Source organism: Zingiber officinale, chromosome 6A (genome assembly GCF_018446385.1).
Source record: "Zingiber officinale cultivar Zhangliang chromosome 6A, Zo_v1.1, whole genome shotgun sequence".
Classification (NCBI taxonomy): Eukaryota; Viridiplantae; Streptophyta; class Magnoliopsida; order Zingiberales; family Zingiberaceae; genus Zingiber; species Zingiber officinale.
In genome coordinates, this window is record NC_055997.1 from 124,968,286 (window position 1) to 124,994,041 (window position 25,756).

Genomic DNA, 25,756 nt, shown 5'->3' on the forward strand with positions numbered 1-25,756 from the left:
GAGAAAAATGATCTTGTGGAGATGGAAGAAGTAGAGCAATCCTACCCTTATTTGGTCGCTTCTGCGAACGATTTTTGGAAAGCATATGGCTTGTCGAAGGTACTGTTGGAGACAGGTTTGAAGCGGTTGGATCCCTTGAAGGCCAAAGCTCTAGAGGCGAAGTTGAAGAAGCATTTCGAGGCCGAAATGGAGATCAATGCAGAATTGCAAAAGATTGACTCTGACATCTTTGCACTTCTGAGTGCAACATCCAAGCCTATATATGAGCTCATAGATTGATTCAAGCTATTCTTGGAGAGTAATAACGCTGCTTACAATAAATCCACAGGAGCTTCGATCACCAGACTGCTGCTCAAGTTATTTATAAAGAGTAAAACCACTACTGTCATTGCGTCACTGTAGAACTATTTGTGGGTTGTTACTTATTGTATAAAAAGATAAGATTTTGTGAGGAAACTAGCAGATCAACATATATGAACATTATTTTGATCTTACTGCTGCTAGTTTGCTTTTATGTTTTTGGTCAATTGGATCTTAATGCCATCAAGAATTTGTGCATTCTCGTGAGGTATCATAACTGTTATGATGCCACTTTGATGCGCTAACAATAATCCAAGACATTAAATTTTATAACTCCCGGTTATATTAATCTACTGTCAATAATCATTTTGCCAAACCTAGTGAAGTTTCAAGTTTATGCTATCAGGCTCTGTTTAATATTTGGCACCAAATCATTGGAAAATGTAGCTTTACATTATAGTTTAGATCAAACGGATCAATTGATACACTTTTTAGTAATTACATGGAAGAACAAGTGCTCCAAACTGCGGTCACAGAAGTCTTAAATTTTGAATGATAGAGCCTGTGCCTGAAGAATTTGGTTGTCCTCGAGTAAACGATCATATTCCAGAAGAAGTTCCTCTGACTGTTTTTGAAGGGATGCAACATGAGCTTCGGCAGTCCGTGCCCTTTTCCCTTGCTCCTCGGACTCTGACTCGACTTTCTGTAGTTTCTCTTTTAACTTTGTCACCTCTTCATTTAGCTTTTTTATTTCGCTAGAAGATGTTGCATCCTTCTTTTTAAATCTTTGGTTCTCATTCTTTAGATTCTCCACTTCTTCTCGAGAAGTGTGAACAGTTCGTCTCAAGTTAACCAGCTTCCTAAGGTAGTGATGCAAACGATCAATCACTAGAGCAAGAAACAGAGTATAGCCTGCAAAACAAATTGTAGGTTTAAGAATCCTGTCTGCATAAATGGCATGTAATTTTCATCTTAGACACCTATGACACTATTTAAATAATGAAAGAAAGTGGCAGGGATGTTAACGGCAAGCTTGTGTGTTAGAGACAAATAACCTGACTAGGGAAAGAATGATTCAAAAATTCAACGAATTGAAGGGTAGTCTAAGGCATCAAAGAAAGGATACTCAATTAGAATTACTTAAGTTCACGTAGGACCTTCACATTTGACTTTGGAAAGGGCTTTTGCAGCCATAGGTTGATACCATTTTGTAACGACAGCAAAGTAACTTCTGCAATGTAAGAGCAAATCCCCTCCATTTCAACCATTGATTCAGACAGAGAAGCTGTTTGTTGATGTCCTTGGTAATCTGGTATACCTAGTTTGCACCGAAAATGCTTACCGAGTATGCCACTTCTAACCATTTCAATTTTGGAATCGATATGAATACCCTAGCAAGATTGACATTTTGACACTAGTAATTGTAGGACAGACCAAGAATTTAAAAACAGAATGTTCAGTCTAGGCATGGTTAACAACGAGATAGAATTTGTTGGCGGGAGAATTCTGATGAAAACTAATTCTCTTTGCATGCAACTACCCTTCTTGTTTCCGTCATGTAACCTACTCGATGTTCCTCCTAGATCCTTCCTTAAGTGCTGGTTACTTTTTCTAAACTTGTAGGGACAACTAGAGAAGTTCGGCATTTTGCTTAACAAAATACTGAAATGATCTTCTAGAGAAACATGGGTCTATATATTTTGATAATCCAGGTGTTTGGGGTTATTAATCTGGAAGTTCGTCTATCGGGTAAGTCCAGAGTATAGCTTATTCACACTCAGAAGTTCTTTAGGATATGGCAACATGGAGAGCAGCGAAAAAAAGTAATGTATTTGTAATTGGAATTACCGATGAGTGAGGCTTCAATTAAGTGAGTCCTCCACAAGACTTGATCCATTGGAGTGACTGTTCCAAGCTTTGTGCCCCTGTTCTGGATCTTAAGAATGCTGGTTATGCTCGACACAAAAATCACCGACATCGTGCATGCCAGTGTCTTCATCGTCGCCGGTCCCTTGCCTATTTTCAACTGGTCGAGCCCCTTCATCGCCAACTCCCGCAGTGGCCCAATCTTCCAAATCAGAATGAGCGCCACTGCCCCCTCGGCAAAGAGTACGAGAAACAACAGCTGAATCATCTCTTTTTAATGGCGGCCCCAAACACCTTCAGTAAACAAGGTGGCTATCAATTTACACTCTATTCTATTTCTCTCTACCTTCAGCAAAGATCTCTCTTTTAAAATATCAATTTTTATAAATAAAAAAAATTACCAGATCGGAGGAGGTGGGGCGGCGGAGAGGACGAGAGTGGAGAGCGGCCGCTGTTAGAGGCGGCAGTGGCGGTGGCAGCAGCGGCAGAGTTGCCGGCAACAATAGACAAAGAAGAAAAGAGGAGGTCGGGAGAGGAGGAACGGCTAGGAGAGGAAGAGGAGCAAGAGACGACGTCTCCGCCGCAAAGTCCTGGAGAGAAGAGGGAGTCGAAGGGCGGGCCAGCCGAGAGAGAGAGAGAGAGAGGGAGGAGAGATCTAGGGCACACGATTTAAAAAGTGCATCTGCAATCAACGGCCAACTAATTTTTAATGGATTTGGAAATTTTAGAAGTTTTAAGATCTTTTTGGTAATAATTAACCCGTGCTTTTATAACGTGCGCCTACCGGCTACCGCGTAGGGAAGAATCGTATCCGATCCGCTCGTCCTCCTGGCTTGAAGCCCTAATTTTGGACTGGTTCGTTTCCTCCGCGCTTTGATTTCCTCTCTTCCCTTGATGATTCTTGTTTCAGTAGCATGATTGAACGTTATTTTGTCCAATGCCACCGTAGGGGTTTTCTTTCTTGCTGACAGTCTCGCTATTTGCTTTCGTTTTGTGATCGAAAACATGCGGGCTGCGAACTTGTTCTTCTTTTTAGTGTTCATCTTTTAAGGGGATTCTGCTGGATTCTTGCTAACCAGATGATCTTGATTTAGAAATTTGTGCAAATTTTTAATTTTGTAGATTTTTTTTATGGAAATATTGGTTTCTACCCTTTTGATTCGAGGCGTGTATTCTTTTCCCGTGAATTCAATGATTTTGGTATTATATAATCACCTTTCTTTTTCTTCTTCTGCTTCTTCTTCTTCTTCTAGGGTTCTAGGCTTGAATGAAGTAAAATAGTATGCATTTTCGTTTCTTTTTTTATGCTCTTTGGTTGGATTCTTTTCTGCCCAGAATTTGGGTTTTATCTCTTGGAATATGAATCTACTGCTGGATCTTTTTATTAAACATTTTTGGAAGTATGTTTAAGATTTTCTTATGATGTGCAGTTGAGACTGATATCACTCACAACATGACCACTCTGGGGCCTTCTAGGAGGATTTCAAAAACGCGTTCCCAAGTCAACAATCGTGTCAAAATAGATGTAGATATCAATTCTCTTCCCCCTAGGAGCTACGATTTGGAAAAGTCTTCTGGTTCCGTACTCCTTCAGGTATCACAAAGGACATCTGTTTCCATGAATTCACAGCGCATTCACCCCACTGGACGGCATCGTAGTTCCAAGAATGGTCCAAATAGTTCTGTCATTGATGTAGAGGAGATTGAGGATGAGGTCCAGCTGCTCTCATCCTCCATAGGTTTTCAACAGGTTTGCTCTTTCTGTTTTTGCTCGTTAGAACTTCTTTTAATGACCCTATTTGTATTTTTTTTTGTCATCATTTTTAAATGGACGATCCATTAATCCAATTGAAAGAAGATTTTAAATGGATAGATATTTCTGTTTTTCGCTGGAGTCTTGGGATTGATGGACTTTCAACAGAACCCGTTTACCGACACAATGTAATCACTGGTTTACCTACTTTTTTTAGGCTATAAGGAATTTTCTAAAAGGCTGTCATATGATCTATCATATTTTATTTTATGGTTCAGGGTGGTGAGTTATCAGGTAACATATGCACAAAATGTTAGTACATAAAATGTTAATCTTTTAGAGATAAAAAAGTTAAGATATATGTGCAAACTTATTAAAAAGAATAAAATAAAAATATTAATTTTTGAAAGTAATCATTTGAAGCTTCGATTGATATTAAGATAGAAAAAATCAATTGAGATGGTATGAACATGTTTTGAGATGATCAATAGATTTTATAGTAGAAAAGCTAAATCTATTAGAGTGAAAGATGTAAATGAAGATCATAGAAAACTTTAGTTAATGTTATTAAAAATTCTTTAATTAATTTGAATACTAATGACATATCCTTGCATAGTGCTCAATGGGAGGAATAAGGTTCATGTAGCTGACCGATTCTGTATAGTTTGGAGAGAACACAAATTGACGACAACAAAGGAAGTTGGTGAAATAGAGAGAATGAAACTTTACAAATTTTAACTCAGTAATCTGCGAAATTTACTAAAGCACTTCTCCTAAGACTAATGACTGAACTTTACATGAGTTAAGTCTTCTTTTGCTAAGTTTTCTGTAGTCTATTGACTCTTTCAGTTGCTTGTGATATAGATGATTCAAAATTCATGGTAAACTACCTTGTTTTAGGCAAGAAGGAACCATTCCAGGAGAAATCGGCCTTTGACAATATTCCTAGATGAAGAACTTGACCCTCACACAAGAAGATCAGGTTTGCATTGTTTTCTTCTGTCATCATGTCAATGTCATCTCATGGCATACAGATTAAGAACTTTTTGGATGACTTTTATTTAAAAGGGAGGAGATAAGGCACTCTGAGTTCTCCCCTGAAAGCCATCTTGATTTCTGCCAATAAGCTATGCCCCTGTTGAGTCAGATTAGGTCTTTCAGTTTGCTATGTCCTTAATCCATAGGAGTAAGGTGGTATAATTAAACTAGATCTAGGTTCTATGATTTAACTTGATCTTTTAGTTCTTTTTTGAACATTAGATGATAGCTAATAGATGATAAGTGCTGACTTCTTACACTGCAGTGGCAGGAAGCTTATGCCATACTTCATTGGCATGTGCCTTTGTGTGCGGTTCAGCGGATGTAGTAACATAGTTTATTGGAGACATTTTCATATAGTATTTTGCAAACTATAGTTCCCTTATATAAGAACAAGGGAGACATAAAATTATGCAAACTATAGGAGTATTAAACTAATGAGTCATACTATGAAACTTTGGGAAAAAATAATAGAAAAAAGATTAAGGAAGGAGACCACAATGATAGAAAATCAATTTGGGTTCATGCCTGGAAGGTCGACAATAGAAGCTATACATCTCCTTAGACAATTAATTAAAAAATATCGGGAGCAAAAACAAGATCTACATATGGTATTCATTGACTTAGAAAAAGTTTATGATAGAGTTCCAAGAGAAATTATATGGAGAATTTTAGAAAAGAGAGATGTTAGCGTAACATATATTGAACTAATTAAGGATATGTATGAGGATGTAACGACCAGAGTAAAGACTTCAGGCGGAGTAACTGAAGCATTTCCAATAAAGATAGGGTTACATCAAGGATCAGCCCTAAGTCCCTATCTTTTTACACTAATTATGGACGAACTCACTGCGCACATTCAAGACACAGTACCGTGGTGCATGTTGTTTGCTGATGATATTATTTTGGTAGATGAGATACGTGAAGGAGTAAATGCTAAGCTAGAATCTTGGAGGGAAACACTAGAAGGGAAAGGTTTTAAGCTTAGTAGATTAAAGGCAGAATATATGGAATTTAAGTTTAGCAATATTAGAAATAATGAAACAATTGTTAAGATAGGAGAGGACGAGTTGCCCGGAACCGAGAGATTTAAATATTTAGGATCATTTTTACAAAATGATGGAGGGATTGAGAGAGATGTCGTACATAGAATACAAGCAGGATGGGTGAAATGGAGGGAAGCGTCGGGTGTTTTATGTGACCGTAAAGTACCTCTTAAACTTAAAGGTAAGTTCTATAAAATCACAGTTAAACCTGCTATGTTATATGAAGCTGAATGTTAGGCTATGACTCAAGCACATGAGCATAAGATGAGAGTTGCAGAGATGAGGATGTTAAGGTGGATGTGTGGACATACGAAGATGGACAAAATAAGGAATGAGAGCATTAGAGAGAAAGTTGGAGTTGCATCTATTGAGGACAAACTCCGCGAGACACGTTTAAGATGGTACGGATATGTACTTAGACGACCAATAAATGCTCCAGTTAGACGATGTGAAACTATGATAAACATGAATATCAAACGAGGAAGAGGACGACCAAAAAAGACTTGGTTAGTAACAATAAAACAAGATAAAATTTATTTAAATATAGATGATGATATAATAGGAGATAGGGCTCAATGGCGTAAAAGGATTCATACAGCCGACCCCACCTAGTGGGAAAAGACTTGGTTGTTGTTGTATTTTCATATAGTATTTTGAATAATGCATATTCATTTGCTTTCACCCAAAAAAGTAAGTTTATATGTGTTTGTCAGCAACCATGATGATTCCATTGCATGGGCATTGAATCGTGATATTAGAAAACTCTTTGGTTTTTTGTTGTTGTTCACATTTTACTAATCAAAGTACTGCTAATCGAATTTCCATGGTTTGTTGTATAAACAAAATGGTCCTGTTGCTGCACTGATAGGAAGTGGTAGATGTGTTTCTTACATGCAACAATAACAAGTTGCGAGGTGCTAAGAATTTGGACCGTTTAATGGATATTTTTTTCTACATTAATTTAAGTTTGATCTTCCTAACTTTATACGAGTTTCTGTCTCTTAGCTCTGTAATGTCAAATATTTGTTGCTTGTCTACCTTGATGGTCAGTCAAAAACATTTTTTTTTATTTTTCTCCAGTAACTACAGAAGGAAATTCAGGAAGCAAAATAGTCATCAACTGTGAACTTTATCCAGATTTACAGGATATTTCGAAGGTAATATTCTTGTATCGTTTGTGTTTTGTCTTGTTTTTCTTCATCGAATTTATTGCTTGTGAACTTCCACATAGATATACACACGCGCATATATGGGCTTTTAGGATTGGTAGATGAGATCCATGGGATCATGATTTAACAAAGTAAAATATTTCAAGAATATTTTTTGAACTAATTTATAACCCAAATTTAAAATATCAATTTTTTTTGCAAAAAAAAAAACTATTTAGTGGTCAAATTAGTCCATAAGTTGCTGAGTGAGTTTGACCACTCATTTGGAACCAGAATGGAAAAAAAACAGTAAGCTTAGAAATTTACTATTAATGTTTTCTAAACTGAAAAGGTATTATTTTTTAGCTTTCACAATGCTACTTGCAGGGTAAGGAAGTCGTCAAATCCATACCAGAACCACCAAAGCAACCATCTTTCACTTGCCCTATTTGCATGAACACAATGATTGAGGCGTCGTCAACTGTTTGTGGCCATATTTTCTGTAAGAGCTGCATTGTAGCCTCCATTAAAGCACAGAAGAAATGCCCTACTTGTCGAAGAAAGCTTAGTATGAACAATTTCCATAGGGTGTATCTTCCAAATACTGACTGATGTAGTTCAGGGTTTAGCTCAGAAGAAATGCCCTACTTGTCGAAGAAAGCTCAGTATGAACAATTTCCATATGGTGTATCTTCCAAATACCTACTGATGTAGTTCATTTTTAAGGGCTTCAACTCTCATTGATGATCCTTTTTTATTATTATTATTATTTAAAAACGCTCTAGGCATTCTTAATTTTTTTTTTTTTTAGTACTTTCTATATCAACTTGTAAGCAACTGCTCACTTGCCTGGCATAAAAGTTTGCAAGTTGACAATAGCATTGATTTATCTAGTTACTATGTTGTTTGTAATGGTATTTTGTTATCCGACAGCAATTTATCTAGATATTTTGTTATTTGTTTGAGGTTTTGTGGATCAAAAATCTTGGACTAAGCGTGTCTGTTGTAGTTCTCTCCCATTGGCCCAAATACTTTGGTTTGTTTTTATATGTTCTTGATAAATTGTGATTCAATTCCTACATGCTCTTGTAAAATCTAGTGTGTTGCAGTAATTGTCACTAGGTTAATAATACTTGTAAGTAAATTTATGCATACAATAGCGAATATCTTGCCAAAAAAAAAAAAGCTTTAAAGTAAAGGCAATTCACAAATTTGGCACTTTGCTTATAAATATTAATGATAGGGCATCGGACACTATTAGGCTACGTTTGGTAGAATATTATTATGCTATATTTGGTATGATGTAATCTATCTTGTAATGTAATCAAAATTACATTATAAGATTGATTATTTTATTTGGTTTAACTTTAAACTTGTAATATAATCTCGATTATAAAAGGTAGTGAAGTTTTATAATCTGGATTACAAAGCAAATACTATGTAATCTGATTACATTATCGAGTTGTTCCCCTTGCCTCCGCTTGTTGTCGGTCGCTCGCCGCCCGTCCGCTCGTCGTCGGGCGCATGTTGCCCGCCGCTGTCGATGGCAGCGACTGCTAGTTGGCAGTGGCTGTCGCAAGCTCTGAAAGAGGTGCTACAACTCGTCGGTAGAAGTCGCAAGATATTTTTATCATTTTATAATAATACGAAATACATTCTTTATAAAAAATAATGGACATCAAATAAATCATCCTTGTAATCAAAGATTATATATATTATATCACCAAACATAGTAATATAATCAAAATTAGATTATATTATATCCAACCAAACGTAACTTTACTGTCTGAACAAAATATATTGATGCAAAGCCTTCCAAATTACTCCCACAATTCCAATCCATAACAATAAGGTTCAATAGACAAACTGTAGATGATACAAGTAAATTGTTGGCGAACACATTAAACCCGAGGAAACGGGCTCAACTTGCGGGATAGTGGGTGACCGCAATCAGGATTTCAGTAAATGTAACAATGCCAACTACGGTGTCGTCCTCTATTGCGGCATCGATCACCCATACATGGGTTGCTCTGTAGGACAGCATTTGTGCCATGACGGCCGCCAGAGAGCTAGTAGGCTTGCAGGTTAATGGTGCACTCCTCCCTCGATACATGTTCCTCAATCTCCCAAGTGGCATTTGATTCACTTGACTACTAGAGAACCCCATACTTCTGCTGCTAAACTTTTGTCGCCTAAGGGAGGCTCCAGCCACTGTATTCTCTGGTGGCGAGTCGATTGAAAAATCAGGAACAGAATCTAGAGCGGTGCCGTAGTCATCTGCTCCTAAAACAAACTGTCCAGCCGACAAATTCCTCATAGCCCATGCAGCTGCCCAGTAGTCACATTTCCACAGCTTATACGCAGATATATCTCCGATTATTTTGTGGGTGCCATCGGAGTTTGTCTCGACAACTGCAATTGCACATGGATTGTGAGGAATCTTTTGGATAGCTTCAAGCGTAGGCGAGAAGGCTTCAATAAAAGAGTAGTTTGAGTTAATTGCTCCGAGTGAGGATATAGAAGACAGAGGAAGAGGAGCCAAAGCACCAAGGCAGCCGATTAGGAAACGGACTATATCTTCCCGAGAGAGGCAGCAATATTTATTCTCATGGAGTACAGAAGATGACGGCCGATCACTATTGCTTGCTCCACCTACAGATGAACTCTGACTGTTTTTGAGCCATTTTCCATTGTAAAGAACAGAAAAACGCTTGCTGAAGCCTCTCCACATGACACTTTTGCGTACAAGGAGCCGTCTCACACCTTGCTTCATCATGTCCAGTGCATCAATTAACCTTACAGATTAAAGGATGAAAACAGGGTAAGAAGACCAACTCTTTGGAGGGGAAGTGAGAAGGGAAAACACAATTAAATGGCAACATCATTTTTTTCTTTCAGTAAAAGAATACTGTATAATGCTAAAGTTTTAATATTGAGTAGTATCAGCTAAATGCATAATCAAAACATACGCTGCCAGTGGCCTTCAAAGAACAGATCGCCCTCCTAGACAATGTGCTTCCAAGAGGAGTTATGAGATATGGAAACAAAATTATAGGTTACAAATATTCTAACATCTTGTTCTACCATTGAACAAAATTGAATAACATGGTGGTAATAAAAAAAATATAATTCTTTTTCATAGATCAAGCAATTATTTATGACAAAAATAGAAAATCAAAAAACTAAAGTCACCTCGAACTGCCTGCTACTAACTCATTTCATGGTACCATAAGATCACAGAATTAGAGGATCAACTTGTCCATAACAAAAAATACAGTGCAAAAGCCTCACAGCAGATCTTCAGGTATGCAACTGAGAAACTTAGACTAGATACCTTCCATGTTAAATAATCAAAATGAGTATACAAGGAAAAGTTGTATGTGGTAGCTATGGACCCAAGGAAGAGAAATCCAATCAAGTACAATCTGCAATAAATCAACATGCTAATTGAACCTAAATTTTGTTTAAATATAAATGAAGATATAATCGGAAATAGATCTCAATGACGTAAGAGGATCCATATATAGTCAATCCCACTTAGTGGGATAAAAGTTAAGTTGTTTATTGTTGCCTAATTGAATATATACTTATCAGTGCCTATCACCCCATGGAGGATGTAAATCCAATCAAGTACACCTGCAAAATCAGTGTGCATAAATAATCAATATTTATCTATAACCCTAGTGCAAATCCGTGTCATGTAATCCACTTGATTGAAGGGAAGTTGAATTTACATTTAATGACTGTTGCAAGAAATTTGATACAAGTTTGACAAATTACCTAAATGCTATGCTCTGGATGCAAAAAGGCATAAAAAAGATACAAACTTCCTTTACAATCTGACTAAAAACTTAAATTAATTTTCTAATGCATTGTCTCAATAAATATAAGAGGTTGATTAGATTGAACAAAAAGAGAATGAATACATGATTTATAAATGTTAAAAATTTTCCAAAATCCATTACAAGTTTTCAGTTCTTCAAGTAACAGGAACAGAGTAACCTTTCTAATACTAATATCGTGCATGTTACACAATTATTCAATCAGTACCAGGATGCTACTCTCCAGGTTTCTGATTTTTTTAATATTACCAAAGGGATTGTATTTTTTTTTTATTCAATCTGCTCTTTGCAGCTCAGAAATCCAAAAGGCTGTTGTTGTTATTTTACAGATAGAAGAAGGTTTCCATCGCAAGTCTAACAGGCTTGAATAAACATATAATAATCTGGTCAAATTATGGCAGTAATTGTATCACTTGGACAAAGAAAAGGAAACAACACATCACCTTCAAACATTCATGCTAAGATTCCCATTATCAGTCTAGAGGAGAGTGATTTCTAGTGGACAGTGGTTTCTATAATTTAGCATAGTCGTCAACGTACCACAAATTTTCTTTAAGAAAGCCTCATCGCCAAGAGTAAGATGAATCCTGTCATTCTTCAATGTTCCAATCAAACACTATAATTATGATGAAAGGAATACATTGAGAAATTCTACAGTGTAGGGTAAGAGAGAAGCAACTTCACAACATCACATCAGTTTTCAAATATCTTGAAACAGAAGAACCAAGTTGATTGATTAGTATTGGCAATTTAGATCTGTAGATGTATCTCAGTATCTGAGAATAGCATAGAAATGCATATTAAATGGGTAATGTAGACCAATATGAATGATATCAGAACATTTCAGTAATCAGCTTCAACAGATAAAGTGGACAACCCACATGATATATAATAATGACCTATAGAAAACTGATTACATATGCATGGTCGACAATAATGCTACTAAAGAACAACAGACATGAAGTTGATGGATTTTTTTTTTTAAAAAAAAGTTAGAAAAACCGAGAGCATAATAAGTACATATATTCTTCTTCCACATGAAGATTGGTGCTTGCTTTATGATCAAAATAGGACAATAACTAAACGAATAAAATCTGTAATTAGATTACAACATTAGCAAGTAGAGAACCCAAAGAGGTCAATTCGTTAGCAAAAAACACTAGCAGTTCATCGAATGTAAGAAGAATGGAATTGAGTGATTCATAAAGCCAAGGGTAAGTCAAATGAATAAAGAACAATTATTTTCCCCAAATTTCAGATCCGATTAATCGACAATCGCAATAAATCATTAAAAGATCGCACCTTGTTGCCGGATCCACCTCCTTCAAGAGGTCGTGGTTGGGAGTGATCAACTCGGAGACCGGCGTCCTCATGGATTTCTCCTGATCGTGGACGCGGGCGCGTGCTAGGAACAAGACGACGTCCAGCGAGTTGAGCATCCCAACGAACCTGTCAGCGGAAGGGGGAGGCCGAGGAACGGCGGCGGAATCTGGAGATGGGGAACGCCAGACTGTGATGGCGCCCTCGGCGGAGTCCCCGATGGCACGGACGGCGGCTTCGACTGGCTCGGAGTCGTAGAACTGGACGAGCTCCGGCTTTCCGAGGGTGAGATCTCCAACGACGTGGTGGAGGAATACGTGGGCCATGGGCAGATGGGGGCTAGGGGTCAGGAGAGGGAGTGAAGGAGGGTGAGATGGAGGAGGAGGAAGCCGGTGATGGGCTTTGATCGGGTGGAGCAGAGGGAGGAGGCTACTAGCTCAGGAAGGGGGCGACCACCGCCGACGGAGCGAGCGGAGGGGACGGCGCCGGCCATGGCGAGGAAGAAATGCCCATCAAATAAATAAAATAATAAAATAATCTAATGGCCAATCGATAACAAGAAATGGAAAGTGGAAGAAGAATTGCGAGTAAGACGACGACAAGGAATAAAAATGTTATACCCGTACGTCAAGCAACAATGGCAAATTTGTAAATAGTTTTAAAGGACTGGTTATAAATAGACTTTTCCATCCTAATCCATTCATAGGAGCGTAAATGAATTATGTCGTTCATGAATTATTTCGATTCGATAAAAATTTATTTGAAATCATTTAAAGAACTCATTAAGATAAATAAATCAAATTCAAATTTTATAATATTAAGTTCGTTAATTTATGAACATATTTGAATCAATTTTTAAATAAAAAATAATAATTTTAATATTAAATTTATATATTTACACTCAATCTATAAAATATATATATAAATATATTAGATTTATTTATTAGAATAAAATTATAAATTTTAATAGGATATTATAATTTTCTCTAAATATATAATTTAATTTTTAACAAATGTTTAAATTTATAATTTATATTTATTAAGCTCGATAAAAATTCGAATAAACACGTGAGCGATGAATATATTTATTAAATAAAACTCGAATTCGATTCGATTAGAAATGAGTCCAACTCAAATATTCAAAAATTTGACCAGACTCAATTTAATTATACCTTCAATTATTGAAGATGGACTGAGTCTTCAAAAGGAAAAGAATTTTTTTTAATAATTTACATATTCGGTTGTTATAATTCATTAATTTCGAAGATGACTAATTTAATTTTATGAAAATTTTTTATTCATCATTCAAATAAATTAAGAAAATATATTTCAACTAGTAAATAATTAACTATTGTAAATGTCCAAAATAAGTTGCGTGAGTCTTAAGCTTACTCTGTCAGCGTAGCGTAGAGATGATAATTTTCTCTAAATTTAATATTTAATTTAAATATCTTAATATTTAATTTGAATATCCGATTATATATATAAATGTTTAAAATTTATAAATTATTTTAGTTTATATTAGGAATAAATTATATAGTATACAATTTTGTAATTATATATATATATTTTTTTAATATTATAGAAAGAAAAAAATTACTAATATAAAAGATACCTAATTTAATGAATATAAAAATAAATATTCAATCCTGACAAATACAAAGATAGAAAATATAAAATACGATTCCAATATGATCTATTGCCATTCCCATGGGAGCTGGAAAAATAGTTAATGTATCATGAGCCGCCTAATCTTTCCATAGTTGTTTCATTTTCTTTTCAAAAAATTAATTTTGGATAACTTCGTAATTAAAACAACCAACTTAAAAATAAATTATTGTTTCATTCGCCACTACAAACAAAAATCATGAAAAACGAATAGTCGTCATATAGACCAGGAATAGACCTGGGAATGGGTGGGACAGGGGTGGATTTTTCATCCCTATCTCTATGTCTGAATTATAGTCTCGTCTCCAATTTTTTCCTCATCCCAACTACGTCCTTCTACAGAGGAAATTCGGGATGAAAAAAAAAAATTCAAAATAAATTTGGACCTTAACCATTTAAGGTCTCAATTATATGTCTAAAAAGATAAAAATAAAAAATAATATTAAAAAATTCTAAAATATGAATTTGGGTCTGACTATTCAAGACCCCAATTATATACTTAGAATACATAATACTAAAAAAAAAAAAAAAAAATTTTAAACCCTCTCAAATTAAAAATCTAAGATCATCGTCCAATGCCATCCTCCTTCAAGGCTGGCCCTGCCTAATCCTTAGTTTTGTTTAAGCAGAAAATCCCATCTCCAATTTTATAGGGATTAAATCTTTATCTCAGTCTCCATGCAGGAGTAGTGGTGATGGTAGAATCGATTCGAAGATAGAGATAATTCAACTAATTGCAGGATTTGAAAAGTCTCCAAACTTGAATCCGAACCCAAAATTTAAAAAAAGAAAAAAAAAAAAACTTCGAATCCTTCCTGTTTTAGATTTTTCCTATCTGATATGGTGAAGAAGTAGGGCGGATTGGTATTAGAATTATTGATGATGCTGGATCGTCCTTAAAATTTATCATTTTAGGATTAATCGGTTGGTAGAGATGGAAAATTAGATTAAAAAAATAATAATCTGTGAGAAGGAAAAAAAAAATATAAATAAATAATCCTTTCCATATCATTCACGGTGGACCGAGGCATGAATGCATGGCTGGCATTGACTCTCACACACAGACTCTCTCTCTCTCTCTCCTCTTAATGCAACCTGCCTTTCAATCGGATTTATTTGCCTCCATTCACAGCTCCAGGAGCAAAGAACCAAAAGGAACACTCTCCTCTTCCTTCTTCCCTCTTTCTTCTTCCTTTTTCTAGGAATATCATCGGAATCGCAGCGCAAAGAGCAATTTTGAAGCCTTCTATAGATGTCCATGAGTTCTTTTACCTTAAAAATATGATCTTTTTGGTTTTCTCCTCCTTATGCGAGTATATTTACTTCCCTTTTCCATCCTCCATTTTATTTGCAGCTTCTTTTTTTTTTTTTTTTTTTGTTGTTGTTATCATTGCTCTCTTTTTGTTCCTTTCAGGATTTTGTTCGACAAAAAATCCAATCTTAAGGATGGGGGCGTGCACTTCGATTCCAAACGATTCAGATTCCTCCATGAGGTATCGATTGGGTTTAGCTTCCAAAGCCAAGAGGTTCTTCCTCGCGTCGCCCGCAAAGGATAAATCTCTGTATGAGGCGAATCCAGTCGATGGATTCTCTCTGAAGAGCCCCAAGTTAGGTATGCCAATCGAATTGATTCATGACCTTTTCTGTTTAATTTTGGTAATCACAAAAGCAAACTAAAATCTGGAGATTATGGCTTCGGAGTGCTCCTTAGATTGAAGAGTGATTACAGACTTTGGTAACTTGCAATTAAAGAAAATTGAACCCGAGTGGGATTATAAATTTCAGTTCAATTAACATAAAACTTGTTTGGGAGCTGAAAGAGTTGAATTGTATTGTGAAAGATAACTGAACTGTGATGTTCATATTGTGACAGCTTGTGTCCTTTTTTTCATTTTCGGTAGCTCTCGCCCACCAAATCTTCCTATTTTTTAATTAGATAAACTCCTCTGTTTTAGAATTGTCAATGCATGTCCTTTTCGACTGGTTGAATGAATGGGCAATCTCTTTGTTCTTCCATTGCTGAATGTGTATCTTTTGACTAAAGCAGGGAGCAAGGATGAGATCTTCTTCGATACACAAGTGTGGTTAGACTCAGACTGCGAAGACGATTTCTTCAGCGTGAATGGCGGTAAGGTTTCTGAACTCCTAATTTGGGCAGGCTTAGATTACGACTTATTGGTCATATTTGCAACACAGACTTCACACCTTCAAGAGGGAGTACTCCAATTCATCCTTTGAGCATGTCATCGACCCCTAAATTGGACAACCACTTTCTCTTTGACAAATCTCCGTATTCGATATCTGAACCTTCTCCTACCGGTAGGAAGAAGCTCGCTGAGCTGCTATACGAGACGAATGTTACTGAAGTGAAAGAAGATGCCACTGCAAAATCAGACAGGGACAAAACAAGCACTACTCGAACTTCAAACTCATTGAGCACGAGCTCTGCTTGCAGCACTGAGGGGTCACCAAGTAGAGATCTCGGGAGCAGGAAGGACAAGGCATGGAGTGCTGGGCATTGTTGTTTGCCAAGCCTGCGAAATTTTGGCTTGGAGGAAAGGAGGCAAAAGATGAGTAGTCCCAGTCCCTGGGCTGCGTGATTCCTCCCTCTCCAAGCTTTAAACCGAGTCATGTAGTTGAGCTCACTCTGAAACATCATCATTTCGATAACAATAAGTGCAAACTTTGCTCCAATAATTTCATCATTACTAGGAGGATGTAATAAGGTTAGAGGGGGGAATCTTGTATTTATATTATGTGGTTGTACATGTTTGTACTCACATCGAAAGTATATACTTCCATAAACTATGAAGAAAGCTTAGAACCTTTCCATATTGTTTCACCAGACGGAATGCAATTATAAAAAGCAATATTTTTATGATGGAAGAACTCCTCCTATATCAAGAAAAATGTAATTCAAATGAGTGTTTTTTAGTTTTGATGTTCCTGCGAATAGAGAACTAATCTGAATTGGAAACTTGCTTTTTGCAGTTTCCAATTTAACTGATTGAATAGCAGATCCGTGTAGTGCAGATCTTGAATACACCGGACATTTAATAACCGATTTAATTTAGATTTTTTTTATAAAAAAATCAGTTATTTTGAATCGGTATTGATTATAAAATTCAAAATTTAATTAAACCGACTAAATCGAAAGAATCAGATGCATTATGAGCAGTCATATGTTGATCCACAGATCAAGCACGATAAATTCAAGAAATTGATTGATGTAGTTAACTGATGATATAATATAGGGTCTTTTGTTTAGGGGAATAAGAGTGGAAAATGAGAATAATAATAATTAATTGTCATCGTTAATTTTTGGATTACATGAATGGAAATATAAAAAAGGGAATGAATCTTATAATTGGGTAATGACTCATTCTCATGTCTCCTTTAAATGAGTCATTACTCTATTTTCAACAATTAAAATATTTCCTTATTCCAAAAATACTCTTGACTTAAAATTAAAATTTCTTCCCTTAATATCAAATATCAAAATATATTTATTTAATTTTTCTTTTATATCACTTTCTCGTTTCCATCACACTCTCTTCCCTCATTTTTTTTCATCACACTTTCTCTCTCATCATACTTTCTCTCCCTTTTTTTCTTAACACACTTTCTCTTATCATACTTTTTCTCTCATCAATCTCTCCCATCACACTCGCTTCCTCTTTTTTTTTCTCATCTCACTTTCTCTCTCCTCAATATTTCCCATCACACTTTCTCTCCTTGTTTTTTTTTCTCATTATACTTTCTCTCTCTTCATCTTCTCCGATCATACTTTCTATCTCATCATATTTTCTTTCTCATCTTCTCACATCATGCTCTCTCCCATTACACTCTCTTTTATCATTTTCTCTCATCACACTTTCCTTCTCTTCATTCTTTCCCATCACACTTTCTCTCTCATCATACTTTCTCTTTCATCATATTTTTCTCTCACATCTAATTTTTTCTCTTATTTTCCTTTAAGGGTAAAAAAAGAAAATTTTGATTTATTCCTATAGAAAATATTCAACTAATCAAATATTATTTTTAATAATGATATTCATGCTCCTACCCATTCACATTCAGATTCCTATTTCTAAGAAAAACCAAACGCCCGTAGACTATGATAAAGGAAGAATTTGATAAATTATCGTATTTTTAAAGTAAAAAAGTTTATAATATGATGCGGACGAATGAACTACCGATGCGTTAGTTCAGATACTAACTTGATCGCTAATTGCCTAACAACAACGAGAATCGGTGGAGAGATCTTTTGGAACCTGGATGGGAGAAGATGAGAGAAAAAGGATTAGAATGATGGCTAGGGGTTCTCAGCGCAACTACTCCAACGTTTAAGTTAGTTTCGATAAAAGTAGAAGAAGATGAATGAAGAAGACTAGTTTTAGAATTTTGGATGTCAATATGTGCATACATATGCCCCTCGGAGTGGACTACTTGTTATAGAGCAACAACCGATTCTCACGTTCTCCATGTATCCCAAGATTTGCACGGGCTTTTCTTGAAATAATCTGACATTTGTGCGTGTGTTATTCACTTTCCCTAGAATAATCTGAGATCCACGTGTGCATTATCCACTTTTCCCAAAATAAATGGTGATATCGTCCCCCTCTCGAGATGATCAATGAAGAAGACTAGTTTTAGAATTTTGGATGCGAATATTGTTAGGACCAAAAGTAGCTAGAGGGGGGGTGAATAGCTCGTCGCGTGCTCGTTGCTCGGTGTTGCTTGTTTCTTTAAGAATGCGCAGCGGAAAATACATAAACAAACACAAACACGCTAACACTAGGAGTTTACTTGGTATCCACCTCCAACGGAGATGACTAATCCAAGGATCCACACCACGCACGCACCCTCCACTATGAAAACACTCCTTTTCGGTAACTACCGAGGGCGGAGAAGCCCTACAAGACTCTCAGTACAAGAAGAAGAAAGGGTAGTAAAGAATAAGCAAAAGCTTACAAGAAATGCAGTAAAAACCCTAGCTTCTTCTTCTTCTCGTTGCAACTCGCCTCTTGACTTGGATGAACCTCCAAGAACCTTCAAGAACTGGCGGTGAGGAGCTTAGAGAGTGCTGGGAAGAGCTGTGTTGAATCTGGAATGAATCGGTGAAGTTCTACTGAAGAAATCGCCTGCAGCTATAAACGACGCTAACGGTGAATCCCAATCGATTGGATTGCTCCCAATCGATTGGGAGGCTTGGATCGATCCACGGATTGATCCGGCCATTCCTGGAAAAACTTCGGATCGATCCACGGATCGATCCGGACTGGTAGCCGCGTCCCAATCGATCCACCGATCGATTAGACCTCGGATCGATCCACGGATCGATCCAGAGTTTTCTCGGGGACTCACCGGATCGATCCACGGATCGATCCAGATCTTCCGGATCGATCCACCGATCGATCCAAACTCGGATCAATCCACGGATCAATCCAAACTGGATCAATCCACGGATCAATCCAAACCTCCTGAATCCACGGATCATCCAAACCTTGGTTTTGCCCAAAACCAAGCCCAAAGCCCCTAAACCAACATCTAGTCAACCATGACTTGTTGGTACATAAGACCTAGCATCCGGTCACCCTTGGCCAGCTAGGACTCTCTCACCAAGTGTCCGGTCAATCCCTTTGACCTACTTGGACTTTCTCTTCTTGCCAAGTATCCGGTCACTCCCTAAGACCTACTTGGACTTTTCTTCCTCGTGCCAAGTATCCGGTCAATCCCTTTGACCTACTTGGACTCTCACCAGATGTCTGGTCAACCTTGACCCATCTGGATTTCTCTTGCCTGGCTTCACTCACCAGGACTTTCCCAATTGCCTAGATTCACTCACTAGGTCTTTCACCTGGCTTCACTCACCAGGATTTTTCTCCTGCCTAGCTTCACTCACTAGGACTTCCCAATTGCCTAGCTTCACTCACTAGGTCTTTCACCTGGCTTCACTCACCAGGATTTTCCTCCTGCCTAACATCCCAGTTAGGACTTCCCAGTCAAGTATCCGGTCATCCTTGACCTACTTGACTCTTCTTCAATCAATATCTTATTGTCAAACATCTAAACCCAAACCAAGACTCAGCTTGGTCAACCAGGTCAACCTTGACCTGAGGGATGTTGCACCAACAAATATGTGCATACATATGCCCCTCAGAGTGGACTACTTGTTATAGAGCAACAACCGATTCTCACGTTCTCCATGTATCCCAAGATTTGCACGGGCATTATCCACTTTTCTTGAAATAATCTGACATTTGTGCGTGTGTTATTCACTTTCCCTAGAATAATCTGAGATCCACGTGTGCATTATCCACTTTCCCCAAAATAAATGGTGATATCATCCCCCTCTCGAGATGATCAAGTTTCCCATGATCTTCGAACAATAACGACTGCGTTGTTCGCATCTTCAACATTAGTAGGCCACCCCTATTGTTCTTGGTTGAGGGCTATTCAGAGTTAAGGATGGCCCAGGGTTAGAAATGTCATGGAGTTGGGGCGCCATCAAGTCGGGAGTGTCAGAGACAGACGACCCAGGGTCGGGAGTGTCATGGAGTCAGGGGCATTGTCAAGTTGGGAGGTGGCTCGGAGACGAACGACCTGGGATTGGGAGTGTCATGGAGTTAGGATTGCTGGTAGTTGAGGCCGTATAGATTCGGGGAATGACTCGACTCTTTTTTATTTTGGCCGACACCTCAATAAAACTGTTGATCTTTTTATCCATGTGATACTCTCTGACCTCCTGACTAATTTAGTTGACCGAATTAATCAATTTTATATCGATCTGATTTATTTGGATAAACTTTGTTTGGTTCAATTTATCAAACGGAAGTTCGATTAGTTCAGTTTTAGCAGATCATCAGATGTACATTTTTATTTTAAAGCTGTGGGAACTAGAAGACCATTTGCAAGACACAGAAGAAATACAAGTATATCAGCGTTGATCCTAGATATACAGATGATCAAATATGAATAACACATGCTTTTCATTAAGAAAAATATTTATTTTAAAAATTTTCGATGTATTTTTTTTTTTAATAAAACTTGAAATGGGACAAAGCCATGCCCAGTCCAGGAAAGCCCATTAACTCGTTACTTTCATGGGCCCTCAGATCATATCTGAGCCCTCTTCGAACCAGGTCTACAACAAAGAGACGACGCAGGCAGGGCAGGACAGGCTGCTTCTCCCCTCTCTCTCTCTCGATCTCTACCTTTCGCCCCCTTCAGTTTCATCTCCGCCATGGTCTACATCGAATCCTGGGACGAGTTCGTTGATCGATCGTTGCAGCTCTTCCGCGCTGATCCCCAATCGGTATGCGCTTTCTTCTATCCTTCCGGTATCTCCCCCTTTATCTCCTTCTCTTTGCCGCCGCGCTTTCTTCTGTTTTCTAGACTGATCCGTTTGCGGTTGGTGTGCTCTCGACTTGTCGATCGGAAAGTCGAGGTATGTCATGAAGTACAGGCACTGCGATGGGAAGCTGGTCCTCAAGGTCACTGACAATCGCGAGGTATGCCGCTGTTCTTGATGCTCTTTTGAGTTATTGCACGCTTTTAGAAGCCACTAGCCGGAGAAGGTTTCCTGCTTTTGAAGCATTTTGATGCAATTTGCTGGGTCAAGTATGAAGGATTGCAAATGTCAATAGGCAATACTTTTTAGGTCTGTGAGTGGATTGATCATTATTTTGGGACACGACGGCATGAACTTCCAGTTTACAAGGATGAAATAATTGTTATCGTGTCTTTTCTTTCCCTGTCCAATTAGCTCGGCACGTCGGGTTGATGATCAAGGGTTCTGAACATGGAATTTTCAGATTTGGTTTCTTAGCAAAGGGACTGCGAGATATTATATTGAATAGTTGATGTTGACTTATGTTTAGAAGTGCGCGTGTAAATAAAGTCTAGGAAATTGCATTTAACCTTTCATGCTAATTTTTTGCAATGTTGTTTATGCCCAAAGCTTCTGCATGACCGTCTTTATATTCTATGCTAACACAGCCTTAGTGTCCTTTTTTAATAAACAAGTAATCTCGCTGTCCTATTTCGAAGAACATAGATATAAATATGTTTATCAAACTTTATATATATTTTGTGTTAGTGTACTATGTCCTTTTTTCAGAATGTTGTCCATGGTTTGTATATGCATATGACTGCAGACTACAACTTTAAATTCGTTAAATGTGTATCAGTTGTTGCTTTAGTGCCCAATCAAGTTTGTTAGAGATATATCTAGGGCTGTAAATGAATAGGAGATTTGTGAACAAGTTCAATGCTCAGCTCGATAAGAGCTTGTCTATGTTTGTATGATAGTAAAAACATCTATAAACAAACAAGAAGAGCCAATTTGGTGACTTCCCTCATCTATCTAATTCCTCTTATTGCAACCGTACCTACCTTTATGGGTTTGCAACTATTACCACATATAATTGGACAAAAAGAATCATGCCTCTTAGGTCGCTGCTGTTTGAGTATAGTTCCTAGTCCAAGAACAGCTAAAGCATCTTACTACTTAAGCATTTGAGATTATGAGTCCATTTGAGCCATGTCGGAGTAGATAGATGCTCAACTAGTTGCTCTTCTGTGACAAACCTATTTATCCTAGTCTATTGAGTATCTTCCGCTGCTGCTTCTCTTGCTATGAGACTTGAATGCAAGCTCAGAACTTTTAAAAAGGGAGAAAACCTATTTATCCTAGTCTAATGAGTATCTTCCGCTGCTGCTACTCTTGCTATGAGACTTGAATGCAAGCTCAGAATTTTTAAATAGGGTGATTTCCTCTAGCTTTTAATGTAATTGGTTCTCTGTCCCAGTTACATCAAGTTGACAAATAGATGACCACTCACATAGATCGCTTTTATGATGGTGCTATTGATCTCAAAGATATGTTCTTCATCACTTCAGATGTTCTGGATATGAAGGGTCATTTTGACAAGCTGCTTGTCATCATGCTTCACCTTACTGTTTGCCTTCACTTAGAGTTGATAAAATCTGAGATCTAGGTAATTGTTACATAGTGACTTCCATTTAGTATTACAGGTATTAAAAATAGCAGACTTGATTGTGATGATTTTATCTCTTTTTTGGTTTTCTTTCTCTTATTTTATAAGTTTTTTTAAAAAAAATAAAAGGGTCAAAGCTACAAGGATGTTGATTATACTATTAAGTGCAAATACTAATTGTCTTGATACATTAACTATTTTTTCCTTATGTTTCTGTACAGAATATATATCACATTTTCTTGTAATGCAGTCTTCTTTTGCTTATTTGGATATTAGGATCATTATCTTTTAGTTTATTTTATTTTATTTTTTTTTTGTCTTACTGTGAATTGGTTGATATTGTTAACAGTAATAAGTGGATTTTAACTTGACTACTAATCCACACTCTCAAGTATACTTCAGTACTGTCTTCTTTTGTAGAACTTAAGAGCCATCATTTTTCTTCAGTAAGTGGCAATTGTTTGTCATTTGCTGCATATGATTTATCTAGCTGACTTAGCCTATTGTTGAAGCTCTAGACTTCGTAATAGTTTTCAATCATAGCAGAGCTTAACAGTTTGTATTTACATCAGGATCCAAAAGATTCTTAGCTTTCTTTATTATAGTTAGTGTTATCTATGGAGAAATTGTCTACAAGGAAACACTAGATTTTGATCAGCAGATAGCATGCTTTTGATATCTGGCATGTGGTTGAGAGAAAATTCTTTATGTTTCAATGGTGAACTGTCAACTACGATGTGCTACTTATTAACATGCACGGCAATGTTTGCAGTGCCTGAAGTTTAAAACTGACCAGGCCCAGGATGCCAAAAAAATGGAGAAGCTCAATAACATATTCTTCACTCTGATGGTTCGTGGCCCAGATGGTGTGTGATTATTATTCTGTTTATCTAAACTGCCCTTCCCCTCATCTATTGATTTTCTGAATTGTGTTCTTGTTTTTGACAGCTGACATATCAGAAGCATCCAGCAAGGAACAGATGGAACAGCAGGCATCAAAGAAGGGAAGGGGAAGGAGACAATAAGCACTTGATGCTTCTCGTTCAGTTGTTGCAAAAAAAAAAAAACGTTTGATTGATATTTTTGCTCTGACATCAATTGTTGCTTGAAGGACGAATTAGCAAAACATAAAGACAGACTCAAAATGCTGTATTTTGTTCGGGAGTACCACCAATCGTTGGTTTTCTAGTAATGCTCATTACGAGAACTAGTTCATTTTAAATTGGATTTAGTACCCCTTTGACTAAACATAGCCTGTGTCAATTCTTATCCCCCAAAGTCATATTTGACAATTCTATTCCAAGATATTATTTTGAAAAAAAAAATACGCATAATCAGTAAGACCATCTAGTTTTAACACAATTTATATATATTTTTGAACTTCATAAATCTGGTTCAATTGGAGTCCTATTGACATGACCCGATTGTGCTCCGGTTCAATTTAACTAGTTAAACCCGTTCCAGTCTGGTCCGGTCTCATAAATATTGATTACCGTATCCAGTTTCTAATCTCTCAAAATCAAATTAAGAAGCGATAATAAGCCGTTCTAGTTTGGTAGGTAAGATATAACCCATCAATCAAAGGGTGCTTTCTTTGGCCATCAAAAGTTCTCCTTTACACATCAAAAATTGGGGATTTATTTTAATTGATTTTTCAGTACATGTGATTGAGAACACCGTTTGTTAAAATCCTTGAAGAAACGCGATCGGCAATAACTCAATTGAAACAAGGCATTACTTCTTCTAAAGAAGACAAAGCACAGCAGCAATTTTAGTAACTGAACTTCTCATTTTCAGCGAGCAATTGAGGAAAATTTTCACCAAATGGAAGGATGAAAGATCTTCCTTTTCCCAAAATAAAATGTTAAATTCAACAGGTAAATATTGCAACACCTTAGCAAGGGGAAAGCGAAACAGACAGGACTTTAGATCTGGGCGGAGAGTGAGGAGGAGACGGTTAATCAGCCTGTGTAGACGTGGACATGGACGGCGAGGATGAAGATAGCGGCGAGGGCGAAGAAGATGATGGAGTGGACGAAGATGGCGACGCCGCTGGTCTGCATCGTGCCAAACTCCACGATCCGTCCTTTTCCAGGGATCTGGAAGAGCAGCCCCGGCGAGAGGAGCACGAAGAGCACCACCGCCACAAACACCGGCCCCCAATCCGCCATAGCTCACTTCTTAATTGGAAGTGGAAACGGGAGGAGGAGGAGCAGCAGGAGGTGAAAAACAAAGGCTAAGGATTGGAGCCACCGCGGCGCTCGTCGGCAAGAAACGGACAGGAGCAGAGACGCTGTGGTAGTTCTTGAAGCATCTTCTGTTGGGCCCATGTGACTGCTCTGCCCCAACCACCGCCATGGCCGCTGCCGCTAGCGCCAAACGTTCGGGTACGTTATGAATTAACGAGATCATTTTCAGTGAAATGAAATTAAATTTATTTATAAAAAAATATTAAATTGGAACCAGCTAGAGAGACATAAGACATTTATCCGCATAACTTATTTAAAATTCGATTTTCTTCAGAGTGATTTTTAGAAAGAGAAGAAAAAATGCATTTGTTTTGACAGAATTTAAAGGTTACATCTGCATAGTTGCAGAGGACTGGTCCAACTTTAAATTGACCAGACAAGGTCCAATCATTTGGATGACTTCAAAGGGTGCATTTAGCAAAAGGCGCAAAAGGGAAAAATCCTAATGAAAAATCAAAACAGAATGTTGCGTATAAAGAAATATATAAAAATAAAAAGAGCTTTCCTAATTATCTAATTATTTT

General features: G+C 37.3%; 6 protein-coding genes across 8 annotated transcripts; 3 read left to right on the plus strand and 3 right to left on the minus strand.

The window, feature by feature from the left end:
* Positions 1 to 681: 681 nt before the first annotated feature.
* Positions 682 to 2,810, minus strand: LOC121997914 (B-cell receptor-associated protein 31-like). Its single transcript, XM_042552585.1, has 3 exons — positions 2,568 to 2,810; positions 2,149 to 2,460; positions 682 to 1,212 (listed from the first exon to the last, which is right to left on the minus strand). Exons 2-3 carry the CDS (start codon positions 2,432 to 2,434, stop codon positions 842 to 844), a joined length of 657 nt encoding a protein of 218 aa, XP_042408519.1. The 5' UTR covers positions 2,435 to 2,460; positions 2,568 to 2,810; the 3' UTR covers positions 682 to 841.
* Positions 2,811 to 2,910: 100 nt separating this feature from the next.
* Positions 2,911 to 8,116, plus strand: LOC121997913 (E3 ubiquitin-protein ligase BRE1-like). Of its 2 annotated transcripts, none has more exons than XM_042552584.1 (5): positions 2,911 to 3,021; positions 3,597 to 3,916; positions 4,820 to 4,901; positions 7,084 to 7,160; positions 7,539 to 8,116. In XM_042552584.1, the coding sequence occupies exons 2-5, from the start codon at positions 3,620 to 3,622 to the stop codon at positions 7,761 to 7,763; spliced, it is 681 nt and encodes a 226-aa protein (XP_042408518.1). In that variant the 5' UTR covers positions 2,911 to 3,021; positions 3,597 to 3,619; the 3' UTR covers positions 7,764 to 8,116. The 2 variants fall into 2 exon arrangements, with proteins under 2 accessions (XP_042408518.1, XP_042408517.1); XM_042552583.1 differs by lacking the exon at positions 2,911 to 3,021 and adding an exon at positions 3,026 to 3,111.
* A 773-nt stretch (positions 8,117 to 8,889) lies between these two features.
* Positions 8,890 to 12,896, minus strand: LOC121997915 (CBS domain-containing protein CBSX6-like). Its single transcript, XM_042552586.1, has 2 exons — positions 12,296 to 12,896; positions 8,890 to 9,946 (listed from the first exon to the last, which is right to left on the minus strand). Exons 1-2 carry the CDS (start codon positions 12,637 to 12,639, stop codon positions 9,073 to 9,075), a joined length of 1,218 nt encoding a protein of 405 aa, XP_042408520.1. The 5' UTR covers positions 12,640 to 12,896; the 3' UTR covers positions 8,890 to 9,072.
* A 2,146-nt stretch (positions 12,897 to 15,042) lies between these two features.
* Positions 15,043 to 16,862, plus strand: LOC121997916 (uncharacterized protein At3g27210-like). 2 transcript variants are annotated; one of them, XM_042552587.1, is made up of 4 exons: positions 15,043 to 15,294; positions 15,396 to 15,593; positions 16,026 to 16,109; positions 16,178 to 16,862. In XM_042552587.1, exons 2-4 carry the CDS (start codon positions 15,428 to 15,430, stop codon positions 16,579 to 16,581), a joined length of 654 nt encoding a protein of 217 aa, XP_042408521.1. In that variant the 5' UTR covers positions 15,043 to 15,294; positions 15,396 to 15,427; the 3' UTR covers positions 16,582 to 16,862. The 2 variants fall into 2 exon arrangements, with proteins under 2 accessions (XP_042408521.1, XP_042408522.1); XM_042552588.1 differs by having other exon boundaries at positions 15,045 to 15,294; positions 16,029 to 16,109.
* Positions 16,863 to 21,125: 4,263 nt separating this feature from the next.
* LOC121997917 (signal recognition particle 9 kDa protein) lies at positions 21,126 to 24,205 on the plus strand. Its single transcript, XM_042552589.1, has 4 exons — positions 21,126 to 21,299; positions 21,427 to 21,495; positions 23,756 to 23,849; positions 23,932 to 24,205. The coding sequence occupies exons 1-4, from the start codon at positions 21,228 to 21,230 to the stop codon at positions 24,006 to 24,008; spliced, it is 312 nt and encodes a 103-aa protein (XP_042408523.1). The 5' UTR covers positions 21,126 to 21,227; the 3' UTR covers positions 24,009 to 24,205.
* Positions 24,206 to 24,810: 605 nt separating this feature from the next.
* On the minus strand, positions 24,811 to 25,339 carry LOC121994382. Its single transcript, XM_042548436.1, has one exon. The coding sequence runs from the start codon at positions 25,152 to 25,154 to the stop codon at positions 24,945 to 24,947; it is 210 nt and encodes a 69-aa protein (XP_042404370.1). The 5' UTR covers positions 25,155 to 25,339; the 3' UTR covers positions 24,811 to 24,944.
* Between the last annotated feature and the right edge of the window lie 417 nt (positions 25,340 to 25,756).

Excerpts from the sequence above, each read along its gene's own strand:
- LOC121997914 (XM_042552585.1), bottom strand. The coding sequence starts at position 2,434 with ATGATTCAGCTGTTGTTTCTCGTACTCTTTGCCGAGGGGGCAGTGGCG. Across the intron at positions 1,213-2,148 it reads AATTGAAGCCTCACTCATCG|GCTATACTCTGTTTCTTGCT; the intron begins GTAATTCCAATT and ends TTTGTTTTGCAG.
- LOC121997913 (XM_042552583.1), top strand. The coding sequence starts at position 3,081 with ATGATTGAACGTTATTTTGTCCAATGCCACC. Across the intron at positions 4,902-7,083 it reads CCCTCACACAAGAAGATCAG|TAACTACAGAAGGAAATTCA; the intron begins GTTTGCATTGTT and ends ATTTTTCTCCAG. Across the intron at positions 7,161-7,538 it reads ATTTACAGGATATTTCGAAG|GGTAAGGAAGTCGTCAAATC; the intron begins GTAATATTCTTG and ends TGCTACTTGCAG.
- LOC121997915 (XM_042552586.1), bottom strand. The coding sequence starts at position 12,639 with ATGGCCCACGTATTCCTCCACCACGTCGTTGGAGATCTCACCCTCGGA. Across the intron at positions 9,947-12,295 it reads GAGGTGGATCCGGCAACAAG|GTTAATTGATGCACTGGACA; the intron begins GTGCGATCTTTT and ends TTAATCTGTAAG.
- LOC121997916 (XM_042552587.1), top strand. The coding sequence starts at position 15,428 with ATGGGGGCGTGCACTTCGATTCCAAACGATTCAGATTCCTCCATGAGG. Across the intron at positions 15,594-16,025 it reads TCTGAAGAGCCCCAAGTTAG|CAGGGAGCAAGGATGAGATC; the intron begins GTATGCCAATCG and ends TTTTGACTAAAG. Across the intron at positions 16,110-16,177 it reads TTTCTTCAGCGTGAATGGCG|ACTTCACACCTTCAAGAGGG; the intron begins GTAAGGTTTCTG and ends TTTGCAACACAG.
- LOC121997917 (XM_042552589.1), top strand. The coding sequence starts at position 21,228 with ATGGTCTACATCGAATCCTGGGACGAGTTCGTTGATCGATCGTTGCAG. Across the intron at positions 21,300-21,426 it reads TCCGCGCTGATCCCCAATCG|TCGAGGTATGTCATGAAGTA; the intron begins GTATGCGCTTTC and ends TCGATCGGAAAG. Across the intron at positions 23,850-23,931 it reads GATGGTTCGTGGCCCAGATG|CTGACATATCAGAAGCATCC; the intron begins GTGTGTGATTAT and ends TGTTTTTGACAG.
- LOC121994382 (XM_042548436.1), bottom strand. The coding sequence starts at position 25,154 with ATGGCGGATTGGGGGCCGGTGTTTGTGGCGGTGGTGCTCTTCGTGCTC.